General features: G+C 33.4%; 2 protein-coding genes and 1 non-coding gene across 3 annotated transcripts; 1 reads left to right on the forward strand and 2 right to left on the reverse strand.

Annotated features, from left to right (window-relative positions):
• Window positions 1–8,038: 8,038 nt before the first annotated feature.
• Window positions 8,039–17,511, reverse strand: LOC131657544 (protein FAR1-RELATED SEQUENCE 5-like). The gene is made up of 4 exons (XM_058926930.1): window positions 17,288–17,511; window positions 8,338–10,567; window positions 8,171–8,251; window positions 8,039–8,098 (listed from the first exon to the last, which is right to left on the reverse strand). The coding sequence occupies exons 1-4, from the start codon at window positions 17,509–17,511 to the stop codon at window positions 8,039–8,041; spliced, it is 2,595 nt and encodes an 864-aa protein (XP_058782913.1).
• Window positions 17,512–20,662: 3,151 nt separating this feature from the next.
• TRNAP-UGG (transfer RNA proline (anticodon UGG)) lies at window positions 20,663–20,734 on the forward strand. Its single transcript has one exon. It is a non-coding gene; the product is annotated as a tRNA-Pro (tRNA).
• Window positions 20,735–23,119: 2,385 nt separating this feature from the next.
• LOC131657545 (probable F-box protein At1g44080) lies at window positions 23,120–24,235 on the reverse strand. Its single transcript, XM_058926931.1, has one exon. The coding sequence runs from the start codon at window positions 24,206–24,208 to the stop codon at window positions 23,120–23,122; it is 1,089 nt and encodes a 362-aa protein (XP_058782914.1). The 5' UTR covers window positions 24,209–24,235.
• Between the last annotated feature and the right edge of the window lie 1,922 nt (window positions 24,236–26,157).

The following is a 26,157-nucleotide window of genomic DNA, read 5'->3' on the forward strand; positions in this document are numbered from 1 at the left end:
AATTTTCTTTTCTTTTTTGTTGTTATTTTTGTCTTTGTTTTGTGTGAAGCATGAAAATTTATTTACATGACTTGTTAGAAACAGAAACATAATAAATAACTGATATTTACGGTATGCGGGCAAAATTACCGATAATAACCTGAAAATTGTTTACTGCACAGAAATAGAAATATTTGACTGGCAGAAAACACACAAGTTAAGATTTGATTTTTGAAAAAGAGATTTGAAAAGATTTTGAAAATAATGGAATATAGTACAAAAGTTAGTGGGAAACCAAAAACAATTGTTACCAGTATAGTGTGAGTTTCCTGCTTCTGCGCCTGCAAAAAGAGTTAACTCTGCATGATTGTGTTAGTACTATTTATCTGTAAATAAATAAATAGTATTTGTGATGTAATGAACAGTATTTGGCGTTTGCGTAAGAATAAATTCCTCTGTAAGCCAAGCTACTGTATAAGAAAAGTTTCTGAAATTTAAGTACTTCATATGCTAGGATATTTGAAATAAAAATCCATGATTATATGAAACTCTTAATTTTCAGATTGGAGTTTTCTTGAAAAAAGATGTGGGCAAATTTTGGGGTATAACACACACAATTAACCATCATCAGTTGAATCCCTAACATGGTTAACACCCAGTTGACCATCATCAGTTGAATCCCTAACATGGTTAACACCCAATTGACCATCATTCGTTGAATCCCTGACATGGTTAACACCCAGTTGACCATCACCAGTTCATCTGTAACATGGTTAACACACAGTTGACCATTACCAGTTCATCTGTGACATGTTAACCATGCAGTTGACCATCATCAGTTGAATCCCTGACATGGTTAACACCCAGTTGACCATTACCAGTTCATCTATAACATGTTAACCATGCAGTTGACCATCACCAGTTCATCTGTAACATGGTTAACACACAGTTGACCATTACTAGTTCATATGTAACATGGTTAACACCCAGTTGACCATCATCAATTGAATCCCTGACATGGTTAACACCCAGTTGACCATCACCAGTTGAATCCCTAACATGGTTAACACCCAGTTGACCATCATTAGTTGAATCCCTGACATGGTTAACACCCAATTGACCATCACCAGTTCATCTGTAACATGGTTAACACACAGTTGACCATCATCAGTTGAATCCCTGACATGGTTAACACCCAGTTGACCATCATCAGTTGAATCCCTGACATGGTTAACACCCAGTTGACCATCATCAGTTGAATCCCTAACATGGTTAACACCCAGTTGACCATCATTAGTTGAATCCCTGACATGGTTAACACCCAATTGACCATCACCAGTTCATCTGTAACATGGTTAACACATAGTTGACCATCATCAGTTGAATCCCTGACATGGTTAACACCCAGTTGACCATCACCAGTTCATGTGTAACATGTTAACCATGCAGTTGACCATCATCAGTTGAATCCCTGACATGGTTAACACCCAGTTGACCATCACCAGTTCATCTGTAACATGGTTAACACACAATTAACCATCATTAGTTGAATCCCTGACATGGTTAACACCCAGTTGACCATCACCAGTTCATCGGTAACATGGTTAACACACAGCTGACCATCATTATTTGAATCCCTGACATGGTTAACACCCAGTTGACCATCACCTGTTCATCTGCAACATGGTTAACACACAGTTGACCATCACCAGTTCATCTGTAACATGTTAACCATGCAGTTGACCATCATCAGTTGAATCCCTGACATGGTTAACACCCAGTTGACCATCACCAGTTCATCTGTAACATGGTTAACACACAGCTGACCATTACCAGTTCATCTGTAACATGTTAACCATGCAGTTGACCATCATCAGTTGACTCCCTGACATGGTTAACACCCAGTTGACCATCACCAGTTCATCTATAACATGTTAACCATGCAGTTGACCATCACCAGTTCATCTGTAACATGGTTAACACACAGTTGACCATCACCAGTTCATCTGTAACATGGTTAACACACAATTAACCATCATCCGTTCATCTGTAACATGGTTAACACACAGTTGACCATCACCAGTTCATCTGTAACATGTTAACCATGCAGTTGACCATCATCAGTTGAATCCCTGACATGGTTAACACACAGTTGACCATCATCCGTTCATCTGTAACATGGTTAACACACAGTTGACCATCACCAGTTCATCTGTAACATGGTTAACACCCAGTTGACCATCACCAGTTCATCTGTTGATTCCCTGACATGGTTAACATAGTTTATTATTATTATTATTACTAATATTATTATTAGTAATATTAATATAGTTTATTATTATTATTATTATTACTATTATTATTATGATTATTATGATTATTATTATAGGTCAAAATATTATTATTATGGTTATGGTTATTCAGTAATTAATTTTTTATGTGAATTTTTTTTGTTAAAAAAATTCTATAAATTATCAAGATATACTAAGTATTAAAAAACAATACTTAGTAATGTTATGCATTGTAACAAAGTATAATACTTAAAAACAGACTAAAGCATCAAATCCACTGTACTTAAAAACTTCTCAATAGATTGGATTTATTTATGTGGTCCAATTCTATCAATATAAAGTGGATGGCTGTGATCAATTTGGGTAAAATATAGATCTCATGCACGGTTGTGATCATTTTGTCACTAATAGATATCAACCGGTGATTTAATTCGGACGGCTGATTATATACTCCCTCAACACCCATCGTTGGACCCTATTATACCACTTTAATGTTGGCCACTTTAAATGGAGTTCGAGAATGTTACGTTTTGAAACCATCTCATCCCAAATCCCTTTTCCATTAAACCATGTCATCTTCATCTGTTGCAAACTCCGAAGCGTCCCAAATCCCTGAATGTGGTTGCAATAAACCAATGAAGTTGTTTATATCCAACTCAAGAAATAACCCTAAAAGGAGATATTAGAAATGTGCAAATGTGGAGGTGAGTTTGATTGGAAAATATGCTACACGATTTCGTCTTTTATAATCTGTATTATAAAATGGACTTGGTTAATTTAATAGTGAATATGGTTAATTATGATGTTTTTTAGGCATGGCGATGTTGTAGTTTGTTCATTTGGGATGATGAACTTGATGGTCGACCTCCATATAATCGGAAAATAACCATGGATGCAAGAAATGTAATTCTGGATTCGCACGACGCAACAACACACAGTGGGTCAATATGTTGCAGCTGCTCAGAGCTTTTGAAGGATTTGCATTGCATTGTTAAAGAACTTCGAGACAAGACAGGAGAGCAGATGGAGATGAAACTGCAAAATGAAGGGAAAATGTCCAAGATTTTTAAGACTTTGTTTTTATTTTCTTGGATTATTATTGTCATTGCATATTTTAAAATGTCTGATTAATTTATCTAATGTAATTTCTGGAACAATAACCTAATCTATGGTTTTTAATTTCTAGGTTTATGTTTAAGTTACCAATGTTCTAACTTATTTATTATTTTTTAAGAAAAGAAAACTGATAATGAAAAATGAATACCTGTGTTTGTTTTTAATAAGAAAATGATAATCTTGATTAATTTTAAGTATTTAATATATTGAAAAAACATATCACGCCTATGACAAAGGATTCGATATATCATTACTTGGTAAATCGTAACATTGCAACTTTTCATCTGACCAAAAATTTGGTATATCATTAGTTGGTAAAGGTAACATTGCATGCAAACTGTTCGGTTCTTCCACTTTCTTTCTTTTGCATTCTCTCTCACCGTTTAACTGTTGTTCTTTGCGCAACATCCACTCCAACAACAACACTGGATTTCAGACGACATCATGTCTTCTTCAAATAGGTTAGTATCTGTTCTCTTCGTTTTTAACTCATCTCTGCTTTTCTGATATCCAAATCGAAAGGGTTTTAGGATTCATGTAACATGTGTTTTGTTTATGCCATACAATGTAGCGCAATTTTGTTGATTTAAATGTTATAGATTTTACAAATTTTAGGGTTTTTGGTACACATTTACGGTTTATGTAATTTGTGTTTGTTTATGCCATTGAATACCGCGCAAATTTGTTGATTTAAATATCATAGATTTTACATACTTTAGGGTTTTTGATACAATCTTCAGGATTTTATAAACAATTTTGTTGCATGTTATAATGTTGCAGAGCTGAGAAACTCAATCTTCAACATTTTGACGAAAAGAAACTTCAACAGATGTACCTATGTCATAAGTTGTATCTGAAAAAACGATTGCTCCAGAAAAAAAACATCAGGAAAATGTATAGCTACGAAGAATTTTGTAAACAGTTGGTAGAAGTGTGTAATCTTCGAGCAAAATACGGACTTGATCCACCAAAGGAACCTGCCAAGGAGCTCATTCAAAGTGCTCCAGTCAATACTGGTGTTGATGCAAGAAAAAGTTACCATGCATCTGTTTACAGAGCCTCTCTCCAAAATGCTGCATCCAGGAGGTAACTCTGAAGTGTGTTTTATGAATATGAACATGTATTTTACCATAAAAACCTGTATGATTAGAGAGCAAGTAAGATAATAACGTTTCTTTACTTCATTGGACCATTTGTAGAAGTAATAAACATAGTAAGGTGTCGGGAATAGCGAAGGGAAAGGGTGTAGCTGGCGAGGGGGTTTCCCGACAATGCTGTGTGCAAGAGGTTACCAGTTCTACGATCAACGACAGGCTCTCCGTGGAGGTGGAAGTGTGTAATCTTCGAGCAAAATACAGACTTGATCCACTAAAGGAACCTGCCAAGGAGCTCATTCAAAGTGCTCCAGTCAATACTGGTGTCGATTCAAGAAAAAGCTACCATGCATCTGTTTACAGAGCCTCTCTCCAAAATGCTGCATCCAGGAGGTAACTCTGAAGTGTGTTTTATGAATATGAACATGTATTTTACCATAAAAACCTGTATGATTAGGGAGCAAGTATGATACTAACGTTTCTTTACTTGATTGGACCATGTGTAGGAGTAATAAACATAGTAAGGTGTCGGGAAAAGCGAAGGGAAAGGGTGTAGCTGGCGAGGGGGTTTCCGGACAACGTTGTGTGCAAGAGGTTACCAGTTCTACGATCAACGACAAGCTCTCCGTGGAGAAAGAAAAGAATAAACTTTGGCAGAGCGAAGATAGGTTAATTCGTCCGACCCAAGGTGTGGTGATCGATGAGGGCATGGAAGGCAAACGCAAGAGAGGAGGTCATCGCGAAGTTGATGCCGGAGGTAACGGCAAACTAAAGGGTAAGGCTGTAGGTTCTTCCGAAGCCCCCGACACTCAAAGCGTCGACTATGAATTCACAAGTATATCATCCGACAACAATAGGTAAATATATTTTGAACGTATATTATATTGAAATAAGTTGCTTCGATGTTGAGTTGGAAGTTTCTAAACAAAGTTTATATGATGTTTTGGCTTTGGTACAGGGTGTACACTCCGATCATTGTGAATCAGGATGAAGAGTATTGGGTTAGAGAAGTGTTTGATGCAAAGAAGATGCGCAAGAATGTGATGGTATGTTCTGTTTTTATTTGATTTCCTATAACAGCAGAAGTCAGTTGTTAATTTTAAAGAACCTGACATTCGGTGAAAACCTTTGCAGCAATTTCCAGCAAATGTGATTGATAGCTGCCTTCTCCGCCAATTTTCAAACATTGTTTTACTTGACTGTGATAAGGGTGAACCATACTACTGTGAGATAAAGAAGAGGGAAGAGAAGAAGGAGACATATCTGTGTGGGGCGTGGTTTGATTACGTAAGGAAAGCTGATTTGAAGGTCGGTGACAAACTCCATTTTGTCATCTGATACCCACCGGTGGAGGAAATATTGGTATATGTTGAGCGTAGGGCTGCAACCCTATAGGGGCACCGAGGATGATCAAAGTTGCAATGGTTTTTTTGAAAGATTCTATTTGTAATATTATAATTTTATATTGTAAACAGTGATGGAAGTTTATTAAGTTTTATTTATAATGTTCCAGATACAATGTTAGTTGTGAAGTGAAGTATATTGGGTATTTTGTATGTGTTTGTTAAGTTTTAATGTAAGTGATTGTTATTGCTGGGAAATTTTATGGTTGACCCCAGTTTATTAAGATTGGGCCCTTTTTGTGGTTGTATTAATCATAGCACATTCTGTTGTTTATCTGCATGATTTATATACTTTTTATATAAAAAAGTATTTGTACGGAGTAAGGATCCATGCAAAAACCCATGCAATGCTCAAAATTCAGGGGGTGCAAAAATGAAAAAGCATGAATTATTGGTATGTTAACATAGTTGTTTTGCAACAACACACAGTCATGATACAATATGCAAAGTATTTTCCGGATTAAGGTTTCTGTTACTAATGACCTAATTTGTGGTTGCTGTTGTTCACCTTTCTGTTACTAATGATCTAATTTATGGTTTTCTTGTTGTTGTTGTTTATGCTTTTGTTACTAATGACCTGATTTATCAGAAAACAAATTATTCATTTATAGAAAAAAGAAACTTCTCATCTGAAATATTTGTAGTGAGTAAATTGCTAACTGAATGATGCAAAATGCTAAGATTTAATTTAATATTATACACAAGCAATACAATAATTCATTGCACTACAAAAGTACATTATGAAACTCGACATTTGATTCATTCCAACGCCAAAACAGACAACATCAAAATAAACTACATACCAACTACTTAACAAAACATCAAAGAAAATTACTTTCCATCTTCAACCAAGTTTAATTATACGCCTAAAATTATTCGTATTACATCATAAAACGAACAAACATTCTTGTAGGAGGATCTGCCACAGTGCACTCAAGAACATCACCAGCCCTCAGACGAGTTGCTTTAACATACTCATACCAACCTAAGCAAAGATATCTCTCCCCTGACCTCCTACCAGTCTTCAACACACATGTCAGCAACATTAGATGGAAAGTGTTGCATTTTAAATATGTTTCATAGCACAAAATCATTATCAATACATGCTTCAATATAACATACCAACATGTCGATTAAAATAACCGGTCCAGATTACTTACGAAAACATTTTTTCCTCTTACACAAGCAGCAGTGACACGATAATTGAATGAAATGCCATTTTCTTCGACCACGGGATCACCAAAATTTTCATCCATCTCTTCTTCACCTTCATCACTTTCAATGTCACTGAGATCGACATTCTGTTCAACCTCATCGTAAACGTAATTACCTAAATACTCAGCCCATTGTTCATCCATCCTTCAAAAAGATAAACATGCAACTATTAAAATTACAAAGCAAACAATGAAATTATATGTAAACGCAAATATGTAAGCAAATGATAAACATAATTACGTATCACTTGAAGTCACCGAGTGGGATTCACCACTGGACATTTCTCAAGAGCAATAACACTTAACAATTCACTTTTAAAACAAGATTTTTTTCCTTATGTTATTTTTTCCTCTCTTGGTGGTACTACTACTATATATATTGGAAAAAATATATAGGTATAGTTACACCTAACCTAAACCTCATTCAATGGCATTAACTCTAAGTGAAAAAAAATAGTAATGCATGATGGTAATATAACCACTACTGCACTCATAGAATTAGGTGACTGACAGTAGAACTATTAAATTGTATCAGTGTTGATTTGACTCCACTGAACTTACAAACTATATGCTAGGACACAAAAAAACTATATAGATGCATGTATTCTAACCTAAACCTTGTCATACCAATAAAAATCACCTCCAAATTCATGCCTGGTCAAATTACAGCTACTTCTTTGCTCGTTCAAGTACCACCATTGTTCATCGGTCGTTGTAGCCTACCGAAACACGAACCCGAATTTTCTGCAACTGTCGTTGGATATAATGGGATTAACGGTTGTAAGTGCATTGGATGCTGCACCGGTTGTACCACTGGCAACACGGGTTGCAATCCATACACTGCAGGCATGGGTATGCTTGTGCTTCCAACTTCCGCGCGAGAAGTCGCCGTCACATTAGCGCCACGAGAGTTCGGTGGTTCCGTACATTTATTTTGCACACTACTTCCCCCAATGCGACCTCTTTTTGCATTCTTGTTCTGTTTTAACAAACAAATTATTCTTTTAATACAGATAATAACACGTTATAATTAATACAGCATATCAGTGCTTGTATTAAAAAAAACATAATACCTTCACAACTAGGCTGAATGAATCAGTTACTGGCCGCGACGTCATACCAACATTTTGTTCAAATGGCGCATTTTCCGCAACCTGCAAATTATACAACAGAAACTACTATGTTTATCAAAAGAGCAACAGATTGACTCAAACGAACAGAATATAGCTTTTGAAATTACCAAACAACTCCTTGCATTATGAGTTCTACTATTGCATTTAGAACATCGTCTAATAGCTTTTATGTCATTCTTTTTTTTCTTTGGAGCACCTTTGCTACTCACAATATTTGGATCACCTACGGCTGAGTTCGATGCCAAAATAGGATCGTCCGTACTGCAATACTTTTTTTGTAACATCAGAATATCACCCATTATGTCCCCATAAACACCTTCCTTTTTTGAAGCTTCTCTGCAAAAAACAGTAAATGCAGAACAATATGCACCAAACCGAGCTAGCTCAATCATATTAGGATCATCAGAACCATTACAATTCATGTTCAAGTATTGAATTTTTGCATCCTTCGTCCACCTCGACAAAATCAAACCGGTGGGAATGAGACTAACATGTTCTTCCTTCATGACACCAAACATATGAGAACATGGAATCCCACGAGAATCCCATAACCTACACTCGCATTGAAGTGTTTCACCATCATACACAACCTCTACGTCATAGTTATCACAACAATATTTTGTAAATCGATAAGTCTTAAATCCGTTGTGAATTAACCTTTCCTTAACAATCAATGATCCAGCCTTCACTATTTCATCTCTGACTTCCTTGAAAATCTCCGTAGTATAAACTTTCGCAGCATGGCTCTCAAGGGCACGCAGTTGAGTAGTCATCACAGGTTCTGAAAACATTGATTTAAAATCGGCAATCAGTTCATTGTTTCTATAAGATCTCATAGCCTGATCAAAATTGTGCATAAATTCAAAAATGCAGCCTTTCTTCCTGACATAACTCTTGATGATTGCATTGACGGCTTCACATTGAGACGTAGTTCTTATACGTGCAAAAAACTTCTCACGTAGATATGCAGTTGCCCATAGTGACCTGTTCTCGTACGTTTTTTGAACCCAAGGATTTCCTTCAAGTCCGTTTTCTTTAATTGTTTTTGACCAAAACTCTTCAAATTCATCCTTTGTAAAATTAGAGTACATGGCTTTTTGAAAATCTTTCAAAAATTCCGAGTTCTTTACATTCTCAGCCGCATTCTTGTTCAAATGCCAAGCGCATAAACGATGTGTCGCATCCGGAAACACCTGTTTTATAGATTCCCTCATCGCCCCATCTCCATCTGTTACAACTGCTTCTGGGTATTTATTTTCCATGCACTCTAAAAAACACTCCAACAACCACTTATACGTTTCTGTCGTTTCATCTGACACCAATGCAGCACCAAAAATAACTGTCTGAGAGTGGTGGTTACACCCTGAAAATATAACCAATGGGTAGTTGTATTTGTTCTTCTTGTAAGTCGTGTCGAACGCAATCACATCGCCAAAACAAAAATAGTCAGATCTACTGCTTCCATCAGCCCAAAAAAGGGACTTCATTCGTCCATCCATGCCTACGGCATATTTACCATATAACATGGGATCAGTAGATGACTTCACATTTAGATAATTTATAGCAGCGGCAACGTCACCATCTTTAAAAGTAGCACGCATTTTACTATCAAAATAATTGTACAGATCCTTCTTTGTAAACCCAACACGATCGTGTCCACCCTTCTGAGCAACCATGTACCCCATTATATGACAAGTTCTAATTCCATTTGACTGTAGACCGTCAATCTGAGCTCTATCTGCTGCAGTAATCTCACGATAAATGGGGTGTAAGTGGATAAACCTAGATGGTGTTAATTCATGGTTGTGAGCCTCTTCAAAACATGACACTACATAACTACCCTTCTGGGGGTTGTAATGCACACGAAGCCTAGCGGGACAATTAGTGCGGGTCGTAGGTCTGTGTTCTCTTTTTCTATCAAGCCTCCTTAAGTGTTTTGTATCTCTTAGACGGCGTTTATTGCATACAAACTGCCTCATTATAATTGTTTGTCCACCCCCAGTCGATCTTCTCCTAACATCACTTTTCCTAATGGCAAACCCTTTACATTTAGCATACTTGAAATAAAACAAATTAGCTTCATCAACTGTACCGAATTCCATAGCACGAATTTCATCAGCATTAAGGGCATCAATTTTCACTATTCTATCACCTACAACTGCATCAAATTCATGGAATTTTTCATTGTGACTATCACCATCGCCATCGCCATCACTTGAACTTTGGTACGCACTGGACACCGAATTACTGTCATTGTCCGCTTCAGAATCAGATGTTCCACTGTCACGGTATCGATAGTAGTTGGAATCATAATGGTCGGTGTTTTCCATGGTACACCTGAATTAACACATTTGTTAACACACCAAAAATCAACACAAATCACAGTACATAATTTCCTATTCAAATCAAAGGTACTTAACATAATTGAAATTTCCAAATCATCAAATAGGGAACCCATGTACAGAAAACAATTTCAAGCATCAATCACAATTCCTTATTCCCTTATTAAATCAATCGACCTGATTCAACGGTACCCACCAAAAGTGAAATTTCGTAATCATCAAATATAAAACCCATGTAAATAAAACAGATTCCCAATCCTAAACCATAATTGTAAATAAAACAGATTCCCAATCCTAAACCCTAATTCCCAATTTGAAATCAGTAAATCTTAACTATTCAAACAATTATAACAACCATTTTCTCAGTTACCTTTGCAGCAGCGTGCTCAATACGAACACAAACAGATTTGTGGTCCTGTTACGTTTGACGAACCTGTGAATGGGACGATTACTGTTGTGTTGAGTTTGCAGTGTTGGGAAAAAATCTAAGATGAGACGATAACTGTTGTGTTGAGTTTGTAGTTGGGAAAAAATGCCAAGATGAGATGATGAAGAATTTTTATTTTCAACTTCTGTTCACGATGATGAAGTGAGGGAGATGGAGATGGAGATGAGTTGATTAATTTGTTGAGTTGATTAATTTGTTTTAATTTAATTGATTTTGTTTATAAACATTACATTTTAAAAACAATATTAATATGTTAGGGACTAAGTTGCAATATACAAACTATAAAATTACCACAGTAAGTGACAATAAGGGTCATTTAATGCTTCAGTCCTATGTGGCACTATTAGGGCTTAGGGCTTAATTCTGATTGGTCAGACAGTGACTTCACCACTGAAGTCAAATTGGCAACTGCACCATAGAATTTCTCTATGTACAATGGGGTAGCAAGCAAGCAAGGAAACTATTGAATCCCCATTGTACATAACCTAATAGTATTTTCATTTTTTTAATGATTTTTATTACTTTATGAAAGATAATAATTTCCTTTAACTATTTCAAATATTAAATATAAATATTTTTTTCAACATAACATTAACTACAATTGATCATTATTCCACTAAATAGAGTTATTACATTAATTAATTTTTTCATAATATTTTATTCATTTTTATCAAAATTGTTAATTTTGAGATTTATTTTAATAATTTATTTTATAGTTTTGTTAGATGTTTTTCTACCTTAATTGTTTAACATTTTAAGACAGTAGTTACAAATTTTCTTTCTACATGTCCATATCACTTAAGTCTATTTTCTATCATCTTTTCTACTATAAGTATTATCTCAATTATCTATTTAATATTGTCATTTTTAATTTTATTATGTTTAATTATACCATACATTTAATGCGACATCTTTATCTCCATCACATTAACATTATTCTAGTGCTAATCCTTAGCACCACCACATTTTGTCCCGTGCAACATTGTAGGTTTTACTATAGTCCTATAAAGTTTTCACTTCAACTTGAACGGTACTTTTGTGTCACATAAAACCATTGAAGTCGTCCTTCATTTCAGGCATACTTAAATTTGATGGTTTACATCTCCTTCTATTTATCCATCATTTTGTATTATGAACCCAAAATATTTAAATTGATGACATGTGTGATGATATGGTCTCCAGCTTTTAACTATAGATTAGAAATTTCTTCTCCTTTTATTAAACTTACATTTCCATATACTCTGTCTCGCTTATAATATTAGTATCATAAATTTATAAATAGTATTTGCAATATATGTAGGAACCTAATGAATAATAATTAGATAGTGTTCTTGGCGAGGCAAAGGCCCAAATGAATAAGGCTCAATCCATCTCAAATTCACTCCACTTGACCCTAAGGTATAAGATTTGTTCACATGCTAAGAGTAATGATCTTTGATCTCTACTTTTCACTACACTCGTTTTGAATCTTGAATCTTGAACTGACTTGGACGTTGGAGTGATAATCATGCAGATACACCCCCGCGCTACTGTAAAGGAGATTAGAGTCATCTTCAAGATCGCCAGTTTTCCAACTGCATCCATTTCTGGTTCCTCAACGGAACAATGTTATCGTCTGTGGGAAACGAATTCTGATTCCTATGATTTCCACGATTTTAAATCTAACCTTTGATTTTCTTGTTTGCAACCTCCTCAGGTCATCGAATCAAGAACAAATCAACCTCTAATTCATAGGATCTCCACAAATTCGCATTTTCTTTCCAACTTCATTATTCATAGCCTCCTCATATCTCGCAATCATTAAGCTCTCAAAAGAGAATGCGAAGATCTGTCGCCATCGATTCGATCAATCATCGTTTTTGCTTCAATTCCTCAAAATTCGGATCTCTAATTCTTCCGAGAATTCTGCAAAGTAGCAAAAGGAAGGATCTAAGATCAAGATCTAAGTTTAGGTCGGGGTCTGAAGGAAATCCCACGAAGGTCATGCCGGAGATTCACAAGTTATCTTCTGATCGAACACTATCATCACTTTTCCTCCTACAGGGGTGCTTACCGAGGCGGTTTTATTAGAGTAACTACACGTTCATAGTTAACATTGGGCACAAATCAAGTTCTGAAGCACCTTCTACAGGTACCAAAGGATATGTGACCAGTTGACGAACTTATCTCAGGTTAGGTCTAGTGTACTCCTTATAGCTTGGACAAGTCTTATCTACAAAGGCATGACCGAGGACATCAGATAGAGAGTGGGGCATCCCACCATAGAAACAACATTCGTTAAATGTATCACTCAGCGTGGATAAGATGGCAAGCAAATCTCTGGTGTCGGACCAATATCCCACACCCGACACCGTTGTTCAAAGGAAAGACTGGTGGGGAAGAATGATTCAAACTAAGGCCAAATAAGGCAACATGGACATTTTTATTACAACAATTGCATTTGAGAGTTTTGCATTTAAATTTTTATTAGCATGACATATTGTCATACCCCAAAATTTAACCTATTTTATTTAATATTTTATTCTATTATTTAGCATATTATTATTCTTGTTTGTTTTTATATTTAATTTACAGGAAATTTATAAATAAAATATTAAGGGCAATTCTTTTTCCAAAGGGTGCATGCAAAATAGGGGTGTAAGTTGTTAAAATATTTCTTAGGCCCATTGAATTAGAATCCATGGTATCTTAATATTTATCTTACCTATATATAATTTAAAAAATTGCATTTTTTTATTTTATTAAAATGTTGGTTTTAGTTAAGTAAGTTTTTTAATTATAAAAAAATACGACCTTATCCTCTTCAAAATTAAAATAAACCAATTTTCTAGAACTAATTAGTTTAAATAATAAACATTAGTGACTAAAAAATGTCAAAAAAAATATAGTAACAAAGGGGGGGCGCTTGTGTCCATGTTTTTAGGCTAGATTTTTGTGCTATTTTTATAATAATAAATCAACATAAAAATATAAATTATGATGATTTTTTTTCAATGATAAAAACTGCCACTAGTACACTACAATACTCATTATTATTAATTAATTGTTGTTATAATCTCTTCACGTAAATCATTATAATTATGATTATTATTTTAGTTAACACTTAGTGTCAATGTTAACTTCTAATTGTATTATTGTTAAGTAATATTATTAATCATTATTGTTAAATAATCTATTTTTATTACTATTACTTTATTTTCATTAATTTATTATTAATTTTGACCAAAGTAAAAACTAGGGTTGCTACCTTCTTCTACCTCTAGCGGCGGCCGCCACCCTCCTTCAACCTAATTCTAACCTTAAAATCAGAATCAATAAACAGCAAATTAAATCAAAACACTAAAAAGGAAACAATCGCAATGCATTGATCACAAGCTTTAATCAGAATATCATAACTCATCAAAAGGTTTAATATAATAATCCAAATCTGAAAATTACAACCAAATCGAAATCCGGCCTTAAACTCTAAATTAAGACTATTAAAACCTATTTCCCAATCTAAATAATTTGGAAACTATATAAAACGAAAACTTAGGCTATGTTTGGGAGTTTGGAGGGAAAGGGAGGGAAGGGCTTTGGAAAATAGAAGGAATTGGGTGAAAAGGATAAAAAGATTTTAGGTAGGAGGGTTTTGGAGGGTTTGAATTTATTTATAACACCAAAAACCCCATAAAATGGGGGAGCTCAAAAATTGTATTGAAGGAGGGTTTTGGAAGGTTTTGAAGGGTTTACATAAATTTTCCAAATATCTTTTAGGTTGTTATACTATTTTGAAAATTAAAAATTTAGTAATGATAATAACTCTTTTATCATTTTAAACAAATTCATTTTTTTTAAAAATGTCAAATATTTACCTACATTTTTTTAAAAATTTGTTTTTGGAAGCCTTCCCCTCCCCTCCCCTCCAAACTCCCAAACATAGCCAATAATCTAAGGGGGGAGGACGAAAAAGATTTAAAGAGGAAAAGAAAAGATTAAGAGAAAGAAGGAGTAGAAAAAAGTGAGAAGAGAGCCTTCGAGTTCGCCGATCACCACCGCACCTACCGCCGTTCCGACATACCTGCGAGGAAAAAGAAGGAGGATTAGCCGCGGAAACTAGAGGAGAAATACGAAAAGAATTTCTGGGACGAGGTAAACCGAAAGAACTCTTAGCTTAGGAAATATTGTTGTTAGCATGAGTATTTATGCGATTGATTGTGTTTTTTTTCTCTGAAAAAATATGGGTTACGGGTTTTGTTTATGAATATAGGAAGGGAAGAAGATGAAGATTTTTACATTTTTTTTCTATTTTCTTCGTTGTTTGCAGAGAGTGGGGAGGTGAGAGACCGAAAGGTTAGAGAGAGGATTATTGGATTTGAAATAAAAATTGTAAAAAAAAAATATAAATCATAATTAAAACTCATCTCAAATGTGATTGTGACACGTGGCCACTAAAAGGCCACGTGATTGGTCATATGTGCGGAACCCCACCAAACTTACCATACTCCCTCGTTTAAAACAAACACATGCAGACCATCCGATTAAAATATTCTAGATCTACGTCCACAAATCATGATTTTCTGGACCATTGGATCTGGATCTAACGAACAGAATTTTGCAACCCATCGTAACATCCTACACACACCCTCACCTTGTCCAAACAGATCTTGAATCATATTGGACCAGACATATAATATTTACACCTCCTAAAATTTGCTAATCAACATAAAACACACCCTTTGTTCTTTTAATTAAAATTACTAACCTTTTATTTAATAATCTATTTTAATAATACAACAATTAAACTTTTTTTAAATATTACCTAAACACTTAACGACACATGTTTCTTTTTGATAATTAACCTCTTGAATACCATGTATCAAATACATCTAAATAACTAATTATCCTACTAATTTAGATTAATAGAATTTGTTTAATTTAATATCTAAAAATATAAGAAGGATTCGTTTTACTATTAACTTATTGAAATATTCATAATTCTAAATTACGTTGCTTTGTTTTTATTAATCTTTTTTTATAAAGTTTCATTAAATAACTAATAAAAAAATCTATTTTCTACCATCATACTTCTGATCTATAAAATTATACTTTTAATTTACAAAGTTCTATATACTAATAAAACACCAAAATATCTACTTATAATTTATTAATTATTCAATACACAAAAATACACAAAATAGGGATTGTACACAAAATTATTTTTTATAAAACTACGGACTACGATAACTGCGAACTGCGTGAACTCACTAAAACACACTTCAACATACAAAAATAATGGTGTACAATCCCATAAAAAACACCAACAAACACACCGGACTACGTAGACTCTGATCCTCCATAAGGAGGTACGTAGGCACTTGGCAACAAGGCGAGTCCCCTTTCCCTAAAATTAAGTAGGTTTGGGATTTTATTCTTTAAACTACTGTGCACTTTTAACCACAATTTTTTATATACCATAAACCTTGCCATAAAACTCTTACCCTAGAGACATTTAGAAAACCTTAAGAAAGGTTTAAGGGTGCCTAACACCTTCCCTCGACCCTAATTTCTCAACTTACCTAGAAATTCTTATTAGGTTTTTATCCCATGTTTACCCTTATCTTAGGATAAAATAAAAACATAGGTGGCGACTCTGTAGTTTAAGTTAATAAACTTAAAATTTTAAAGCCGGCCGTAACACATATGTTATTGAAGTTTTTAATGTTATTATTAAGTTCATTACCTAAACCAACTTTATTATATGTGGCTCTTTGATTTCCTAGAAGAAGATTTAAGTTGTCTCTTCCTTTAGTAAACATATCAAGCGTGTTATGTAGAACATCAATTTTGTTTTTCAAAACATCATATTAATACTTAGTAGGTTTAAATGAAGCTTAATGAGAAGAGGAAGAATTTTGACTTAAAATACTTTGTTTCTTTTTAAGGCTATTTATTTCTCCCAACGTGTTTTTATTTTCTTCTTTATGGGAAGAAATAATGGTCTTAGAGGTAGAGGAAAAATATTTTAATTTACTTGATTCTTTATTTAAATTTTGTTCATATGTGAAATAAGTCATCATAAGTTAAGTATGAAGTAACCTCATCATCTTCATGATTTTCAATATCATTATCATCATAATCTATATAGTTTTTCCTTGATTCTTTTTGAAGTTTCTTGAAGTTTCTATGATTTTAATTTTAGTACTTTCTCTGGTTCTGGTTCTGAGGAAGTTTGGTTTTAAGTGCCCTTTCTTTGTGTGTTGATATCATGTAGGAATAAATGAAGACCTCCCTTCATTCTTGTGTTGAACATCTTGTTGCTTGTCATACTTCAAATATTTTGAAGTTTCGGAAGAAAAAAATTTCAAATCATCATCAGAGTCAGAATCTTTTTCTTCCTCGGTCTTGAAAGCTAGACTTTTCTTATTCTTGTTACCTTTTTCATCATCAGCTAGCCTTTTCAGCTCCATTGTGTGTTCCAACAATTTACCAAATAAAGTAGCCAAATCCATGGAATGTAAATCCCTATATTTAGAAATCGCAATGACTTTAGATTTCCAAATACAGCTTAAGCATTTAAGAATTTTTATACCTAATTCATTTTGAAATACTTTACCCAAAGTTTTCATGTGATTCACAATGTGAATAAAGCATTTTGTATATACTGAATATTTTCTTAAGGTTTCATTCTAAGTTCATACGCATAGGTCAATGTGTTCATTCTAACTTTTGTTATCTCAATTGTTCATTCATGAGTAACTTGAAGGTTGTCTCACATTTCTTTTGTAGACTCGTAGTAAAAAATACGCAAAAATTCATTAAGCTCGAAAGCTATAGTGATAATGGTTTTTGCTTTCAAATTGCATTGCATTGCATTTTTCTTTTTCTTCTTTGGTTCAATCATCTCTATCTTTGTTTTTCACAATATTATTAACTTTATGTGTGAGAACAAACACAACAATTTTAAAAATCTTACAAATATCATAATTCATTATTTCTATGAAGATTAACTTCTTCTCTTTTCTCAAAGCATATCCTTCTGCATTAAAGGATGTGATCTAGTATAGTGATTTTTTTGAAGTTATTTCTACCTCCATGGATGATTAGTCTTATAACAGAAGTTAGACTCTGATGCCATTTGTTGTCCAAGTGACTTCAAACACATAAGGGGGCAGGGTGAATTGTGATATTCAAAAATCCAAAAATAATCTATAAAAAACTTTAATTTTGAAAATAGTTTATGTTAGTATAAATAATCAAACAAGTAAATAACAACAGAATAATGGAAAAAAGAAAGAAACACTACAAATGAAAATAAACAACTGAGTATAAATAGATTAGGGATAGAGAGATTGCACCATAGATTTATAAATACTTTACCCAACCACTTGACCCACTCCTGACCCAACCCTTGAAATTTCCACTAAAAACAACTTGAGATTTTACACGGTCATCAAAGTCTCTAACAAAGTCTTTTTACATAAAAACAACTTGAGATTTCCACTAAAAACTACTTTAGATTTTACAACTTGAGTTTCCCCAATATTTTTTCTAGTTTAGCTTGTAACCACCAAAGTCTCTAACAAATATATTACACAAGAGAATCACATTCATGAATAAAATTTATTTCAGTACAACACAACTTTAAGAATGAATTTTCTCTTTCTCACTAAGACAACTCTAATGAAAAATAATTTAGAGAGAAATAGAGTAAAAAGAAGAGTATAAAGGTTTATATTCAGAAAAATAGTGTGAAATAAAATGAAGAAAAACCTCTTTTATTAGAAAAAAATCTGAATTAAGAAAGGAAACAATCCATTAGCCTAATAAATTATATAATCGAATTACCCTAGACGATTATCAATTGATTCACCCAAACATTAAAGGTTTTTAAAATTAATGTCATTAATCAATTAAAATCTCATTAATCAATTAAGAGACGTTATAAGGAGTTTTAATTAGAGCTGTCAAAATGGGCTAGCCCATATGGGCCGGCCCGTCGGACTTGAAAAATCATAAGGTTTGGGCCTTAAAATTAGAGCCCATATTTTTCAGGGCCTTTTAGCCCAGCCCTAAAAAGTCCGCTACCCATTAGGGTTAGCCCATATGGGCCGTGGGTAGCCCATCAGGCCCGCATAATTATAAATTTTAAAAATATATATTAATATTTATATTATCTTACTCCAAAATAGCATATTGATTATTCTTACTTCACTAAATTTTATCTCTATTTTATTCAATCTGTCTCTTTTACAATATTATACATTAATATAATCAACATTTTTTCATCTTATTATATTAATTTTTCTTTGATAATAAATATTCAAGTATTATTTTATACAATTTAGACATATATTGTATTTAGAAACACATTATAGTATTTATAAGAGATAATATAGTACTTAAAAATGTTTAAAATAACATAATTTTTAATTTTATTTATAATAAATATAATGGAGTTTTTATTTTAATTATTTAAATAAAAAACCCCATTTAGGGTCGGGTAGCCCGAAGCCCATTTAGCGCCGGGCTCGGGTAGTAAATCTCGAGCCCATATTATACAGGGCCTTTTTGGCCCAGCCCTGAAAAGTCCAGGGCCGGCCTGTTTAGGGCCGAGTAGCCCATATTGACAGCTCTAATTTTAATCGATTAACCTTAATATGGTAATCAATTAACCAATATAAAATACCTTCCTAATGGTTTAATGAAGCTAGTAAGCAATAATTAAATGTGTGTTTTTAAAGGGTTTTCAAGATTTATCAAATGACAAGAGAAGTTGTTAAAGATTTGTTTATAAGCAACCAATTATATTAGAGATAGAGTACAAGGCGTACTCAAACCTTAACTATAATAATCATTAAAAATTATAATTTAAAATAATATTGAAAACTTTTAAACATATATTTCAAATAATAAAGTAAAAACAAAATATCAATGTATTAATTAAATAATTAATATTTTAAATTATTAAAATTAAGTATTTTAAATTATCATTAGAATAAGTTTGGAGAAAGATTCAGAATGAGTATTAATGTTCAAATTACCCGTCTCATATTCGTATTTTGAAATTGTAGAATATTTCAATTAAAACTTGAATTTAATCGAAACAAAAAAATTTCCGTCAAATTTAAAATGATCTAAAATGGATTTAGACGGTTACTCGCGGATATGAGTTTTATTGCATGTGTTGCACTATTGGTGCACCAAAGAGAGCAAAATGAAGATTTTTCAAATCTACCCAAAAAAAAGTAATCTACCGAAAAACTAATAGTATAGCAAATTAACTTGCAACGGTGGCTCGTAATCCAGAGTTGGGTCTAAAGTTTACCATCCATCCTCCTCCAAGTTGTTTTAAATTATCGTGACATGATATTTTTGAGATGTCACTACCTAATATAATTCTTAATTAGTTATTTGTTTAGAGATTAGCTTTTTCTTTTAATCAAAAATGAAAATAAAAAAATATAATGGCAATAAAACTCAGATTCGTCTATGCATAAGAAAACATTAAAAATTGAATCTCATTTTAACATGCTTCATCCGTTAATCTGTAACCTCAACTGAGTGGTGCTGTGATGGTCTATCATTGCTGACGTAACCCATCTATCTTAACTCAAATTAAGATTGTATTATAATTTATAAAATTATTAAGCTAACATAAAAGGGCATTTGGTCTAGTGGTATGATTCTCGCTTTGGGTGCGAGAGGTCCGGAGTTCGATTCTCCGAATGCCCCATTTTCATTAGGCTTTTTTTGTGAACTGTTGTTTTCTTCTCTTTGAAACTGGTTCAGAGTCTGTTCTCTCTCATTCTGAAGGCGAATGTGACTTTGCTTTGAAAGATATACTTTTGCAATATTTTAATAAGGTATATTGTTAAACGGGCTAGTGATGTTTTGGGCCATTAGATCTTTGCTCATTCCTATGCATACACCCTTCTTTTCTTTTTTTTTTCTTTTTTTTTTTTGAAATTTTACCTTATATTTGTATGGTTCCTCTCCCTCTTACATTTTTTTTAAAAATATTTTAATTTTATCTCTTTCACCTATCAAATAATTTATCATTTAATTTTTATCATCACAATTAATTTTTTTAATTATAAATTTGCGAACTGCTAAATCAAGTCTCGCTATAATTCTACACCGCTAAATCAAGTTTCGTGACTTTAAAAATTAAAGATATAAGTAAAATGATATAAAGGGTATGGTTTTAATTTTTCTTATCTAGTGAAATCAATATGTTTCATAGCCATATTGCTACATGATTTATGTCATTATCTAAATGACATAGAGATATTTGATGTAATCCAATATTATGACAATTCTATAATCATTTGAAGTAATCCAATATTATTACGTAGACAATTCTATAATCCAGAATTTTATACATTCTGGATTAAGCTAACAAAGTTGAATTGTGGGTAGAAAATCAGAAAAGTAGTTGTAAAACTTGAATACTTATGTTACATCATGATTATTCGTAATGTTGACTTATTCTGTCATTTAGTATCTATGTTTAAAATTGGTATAAGGATCATGAGAAGAGAAAAGAAGATACTATTCTAAGATCACTATGAAGGAAGATGAAAATAGTTTCCATGAAGATGTTGGCTTGTTCACTGATTGTTCAACAAGCATAAAAAAAGATTCAACGCATTGAGTTTTGAAAGAACCATATCATTGTTAAACGTTGAATCAGTTATTCAAGAATGTCGAAGTATTAATTTAATCAATGAAGTAGCCAATCACTACTCAATAAGAGGATAATTAAAGATAATTAAAAAATATGTAATTAAAAAATATGTACGGTTCCATTTCATCTAATATTTTGTAAAAGAGTATATGAAAATTCCTTCCATATTTTGTAAAGGAGTATATGAAAATTCCTTCCATACATGCATAAGAAGATGTATCCCTTTGTCTATGATTGATCATATTATACTTTTGTAATGTAGTACCTAATTTCTTGTAATGTAGTACCTAATTTTATGTGTTTCATCAGTGTTTTGCGTGTTATTTATCTGAAGTATGTGTATATCCTATGTATGCATGACATATCTGAGCATTTCATTAATCTGCCTATCTTATTCCTTTGCGCATGTCATTCATCGGCATCAGCTGTTGTCAAATGGCATCATATTTTTCATCAAGCTTTTATCATATGCACTAAAATTTCTTTTGGCATTAAAATTATTTAACATTAAAGTTTTATCATGCATTAACCTCTTCAATCAGCTGTGAGATCACTAGTAAATATTATGAAATGTATTCTGTCATTGCAAACATCTACAATATATAGATATTTGAGCCAAACTAAGGCATTCTAAATTAAAAATATATATATGCAAATTGGCTTTTAAATTGAATTCTCCTAAACATGAAACTGACAATTGATTCCTTCGAAGTTAATGTCTAGTATACCCATTATACATTACTTGAGATTATGCCCAATGAAGCAGAAGCTATATACCTGATAATCATAATTCCTACTAATAAGAAAAATATAAGTCTGAAGGGAAATAGATTCCACAAATGGATTCAAAGCCATATTAACTTCTAGATAGGTCTTCATTTTAATTTGGTTCTCAGCTTTTAAAAGTTCAGAGAAACAATAATAAGTCATAAAACTAAAACAGAGATGATTTAAGTCTAAAACACAAAATTTAACTTTTCTACTCTGCTAGTGTTTACTGTTTGATAGCATAGTAATCCTTGCCAAATTCACTAAAGTATTTAAGTATCCATATACAAGTTTCGGGCGAGAATACAAGAATACAAGCCAGAGTATTTAAGCAGTTACCTACATCTTGCTATATGCTGCAACTAAGACACTATTTCGGGCGACACTGTCTCGCTTTATTCAGAATACGCATAAAAAGGATTAAAAAGAGCAGTAAAGAGTCCATCTGTCTTACCATATAGGTAAAGCAACACATCTTGAAGTGTCCAGGACTCCATATAGTGAGTGTAGCGTGCATCATCAATATATGGTAAACAAGCTGTTAAACAAGACAGTGATCATAAAAAAGAGTGTAACTTTTCTCAACTCAAAGGAGGGAACTCATATAATATACAAATAAGCAAGTAGCAGTTAGCAAAACTTACATCATTGAGATTCCTAACTCAACGCGGATTTGGTGTAACCCAAACTGGAAATCTTAAACGACCATCTGAATTTATTGGATAACTGGCCAACAACTCAACACTTTCATCTGATAAACTATAGATGCCAAAATCGTCTCTCCCAAAAAAATCGTTAGTGAAATAGATAAGATTTGGACGACATCCAGCAAAATCCGCAGCAGAAAAAGAAACACAAGACCTCAGCCCTACAAACAACATGTTTTCGCCCAGAGTATGAATTTCTTCCCAATTTAGCATATTCCAGTTCATCTTTAAAACTCGAAACATTTTTGTATGCGATACATCTATCTCTGGAAAAGACCGAGAGACCAACAACATGACCTCCCCGGAAAACATAACACAGTAAATATCCTTCAATAAGTTGCCAGAGTTTGTCGTCTCAATAATGGAGACTCGAGGACCTTCAACATCACACACCGCTATCATACCTTTCGTGCTCACAACATAAAACAAACCGTTTTTGGATACAACATCAGTCCACACGTGATTTTCATTCACACTAAAGAGACACCAAGAATCACAGCTCTTTTTACAAAATGCCAACTGACTGAAATTTAGAATGGAGAATGCAGCGAAGTCGTGGCTAAGCGAGGGGCTAGACGACAAGACAACTTTGTAAAGGAAATTGTTATTATTAGATTCCAAAGGCTTTCTGACAAACTCTGGCAAAGTGTAGAGGGAAGGAAGAGAAAGTGTGACGTGTGTTATAGGGTTGAGAAGACGAACCTCGGAGATTTCATGGAGAATGATTAGCCAGCCAAAAGAAGAGCCACAGATAAGAGTGTTGTGAGAAGAAGATAGAGGGAGATTGAGGTGGTGGAATTTGTGGGTGGATGGATCAAAGAAGGTAGTGTGAGAAAGCATGAGCCATGGGAATTGAGGTGGTAGATGGAGAGGAGTTTTTGGAACATAGGAATTCCAGGTGCGACAGACGCATCGGAATCGAAGATAGTCGGAGTAGAGTGTCAACTTTTTAGATATGAATTCAATGATATCTTGTGGTAACTCAGCCCACTCTTTTATTGGAAACGGGGGAACACCAAGAACTGTTTTGCTATCAATCATCATGCTACTGGATTGCTTGTCAATCAAGAAATGTCCCCTATAATGGAAAAGAAATGAAAATGATGAGTCTCTTTAGAAACTTTTCCTCACAAGTAACACAATAACAGTTACAGTAATCTAAATCAACAATAGTTCATTTGTTCTTGATTCATCAATACTATGAAATGCTACAAATGATAAACCCTAAATATCATGAATTGAAATCATCAACAGAATACAAGTAATGGAAACGGCTACACATTTGTATATACAAAGGAATGAGATGAAAAGCAAAAGAATACCGTGAAACAGTGAGTCGCTTCTTCAACAAGTTTTACCGAAATGCTAAGCAAAGAAGGGGGAATACTCTTGATTTCTAGTCAATATGCTAACGACAAGCTTGGAACAAATTTTACTCTCTTAACTTCACTTTCTTTTCTTTTCAAAATTTAACATTTTCAAAAGCAAAATGATATATTTTCACTAATTCATACTCCCACACTGAATGCCCTCTTCACAAATTCATGAATAGAGTTTTTTTTTTAAAACTTGATAAAGTTTAGAGTTTGATTAATATATATTTTAAAATAAAAAAGTGGTTTTAAGTTATAAAATAAAGTTAGTTAATTAAGTATTATAAATTGGTTAATATAGTTCAAAGTTTAAAAGCTTAGTTATCGAGTGTTCTGATAACAATATTAAATTTTATGTAGTAAACTAATTTTGGATGGAAGAATGCAATTCGACTTCGACACCTGCAAAGCCAAGACTGCAGTTGTCGAGGGAATCAGATGAAGAGGATGTAAACCCAACTCAATACAGAAGACTTATTGGGTCATTGAGATACATTTGTCACACAAGGCCTGACTTAGCATACGGTGTAGGTATGATAAGTAGATTCATGCAGAAGCCAAAGATATCGCACCTAACAGCGGCGAAGAGGATACTGAGGTATCTGAAAGGAACTCTCGATTATGGCATTCTGTTTTCTGCAGCTGATAAGGGAAAAAATGCAAATTAGTGGGTTACACCGACTCGAGTTGGTGTAGTGATGCTGAGGATCGAAAATCCACAGCTGATTATGTGTTTATGCTAGGTGGTGCACCAATTGCTTGGAGTTCGAGAAAAGAACCAGTAGTGTAACTATCATCGTGCGAAGCAGAGTACATAGCTGCTTCTCTTTGTGCATGTTGTAACGCCCCGAATTTAATTAATTATTTAATTAAATTGATCGAGGATTTATTCATTGGAATTAGTTGAAGTCGAGGTTTATCGGTATTATTCTAAAGGCGTAATGGATTAATATGTTGCTTTGAGTAGTTAAGTTATGGTCAGATTAATAAGTCGGATTAGTTAGAGATGTACAATTGTGAGTTAGTATTGTTAAAGTTATGGATCGATGGTAAATGTGGAATATTATTGGAAATAATATTCGGTTATGTTGTGTGGTTAATTATTTATGTGTGTTATTTGGCTTAATTGAGTGATTAAAGAGAGATTATGAATTGGGCCTAAGTGAAACAAATATAGCATATGAGGTTAGATTGTGGGTTAAGCCCAATTAAGAAAATAAGGATAGTAGGAGAGTTAGGGTTTTAGAGACATAACTCTCATTTGGTGAAAGAAGAGAAAGAAGGGGAAAGAAGAGAAAGAAGAGAAAGGAGAGAAAGAAGGGAAGAAAGAGGAAAACTATGGCTTGAAGAGGAAGGACTCCATTGAAGAAGGTGAAGCTTTTGCTAAGGTAAGGGTGGGGTTCTTACTCTCTAAGGGTTGGCATGATGATGTATATGGTGGGTTAGATTGTATGTTATTCTCCATGGAAGTTGTGTGTAGAGATGTTAGGGTTTATGAACAAATGTGTAAATTTATGATTTGAAATGTGTTTTAATTGATGTTGATGATGTTATGATGTTAGAAAATCCATAATATGTGTTGTATTTGTGTTTATAACATGTATTCTATTGTTGTTCATG

Source organism: Vicia villosa, linkage group LG3 (assembly GCF_029867415.1).
Source record: "Vicia villosa cultivar HV-30 ecotype Madison, WI linkage group LG3, Vvil1.0, whole genome shotgun sequence".
In the NCBI taxonomy this organism is placed as follows: Eukaryota; Viridiplantae; Streptophyta; class Magnoliopsida; order Fabales; family Fabaceae; genus Vicia; species Vicia villosa.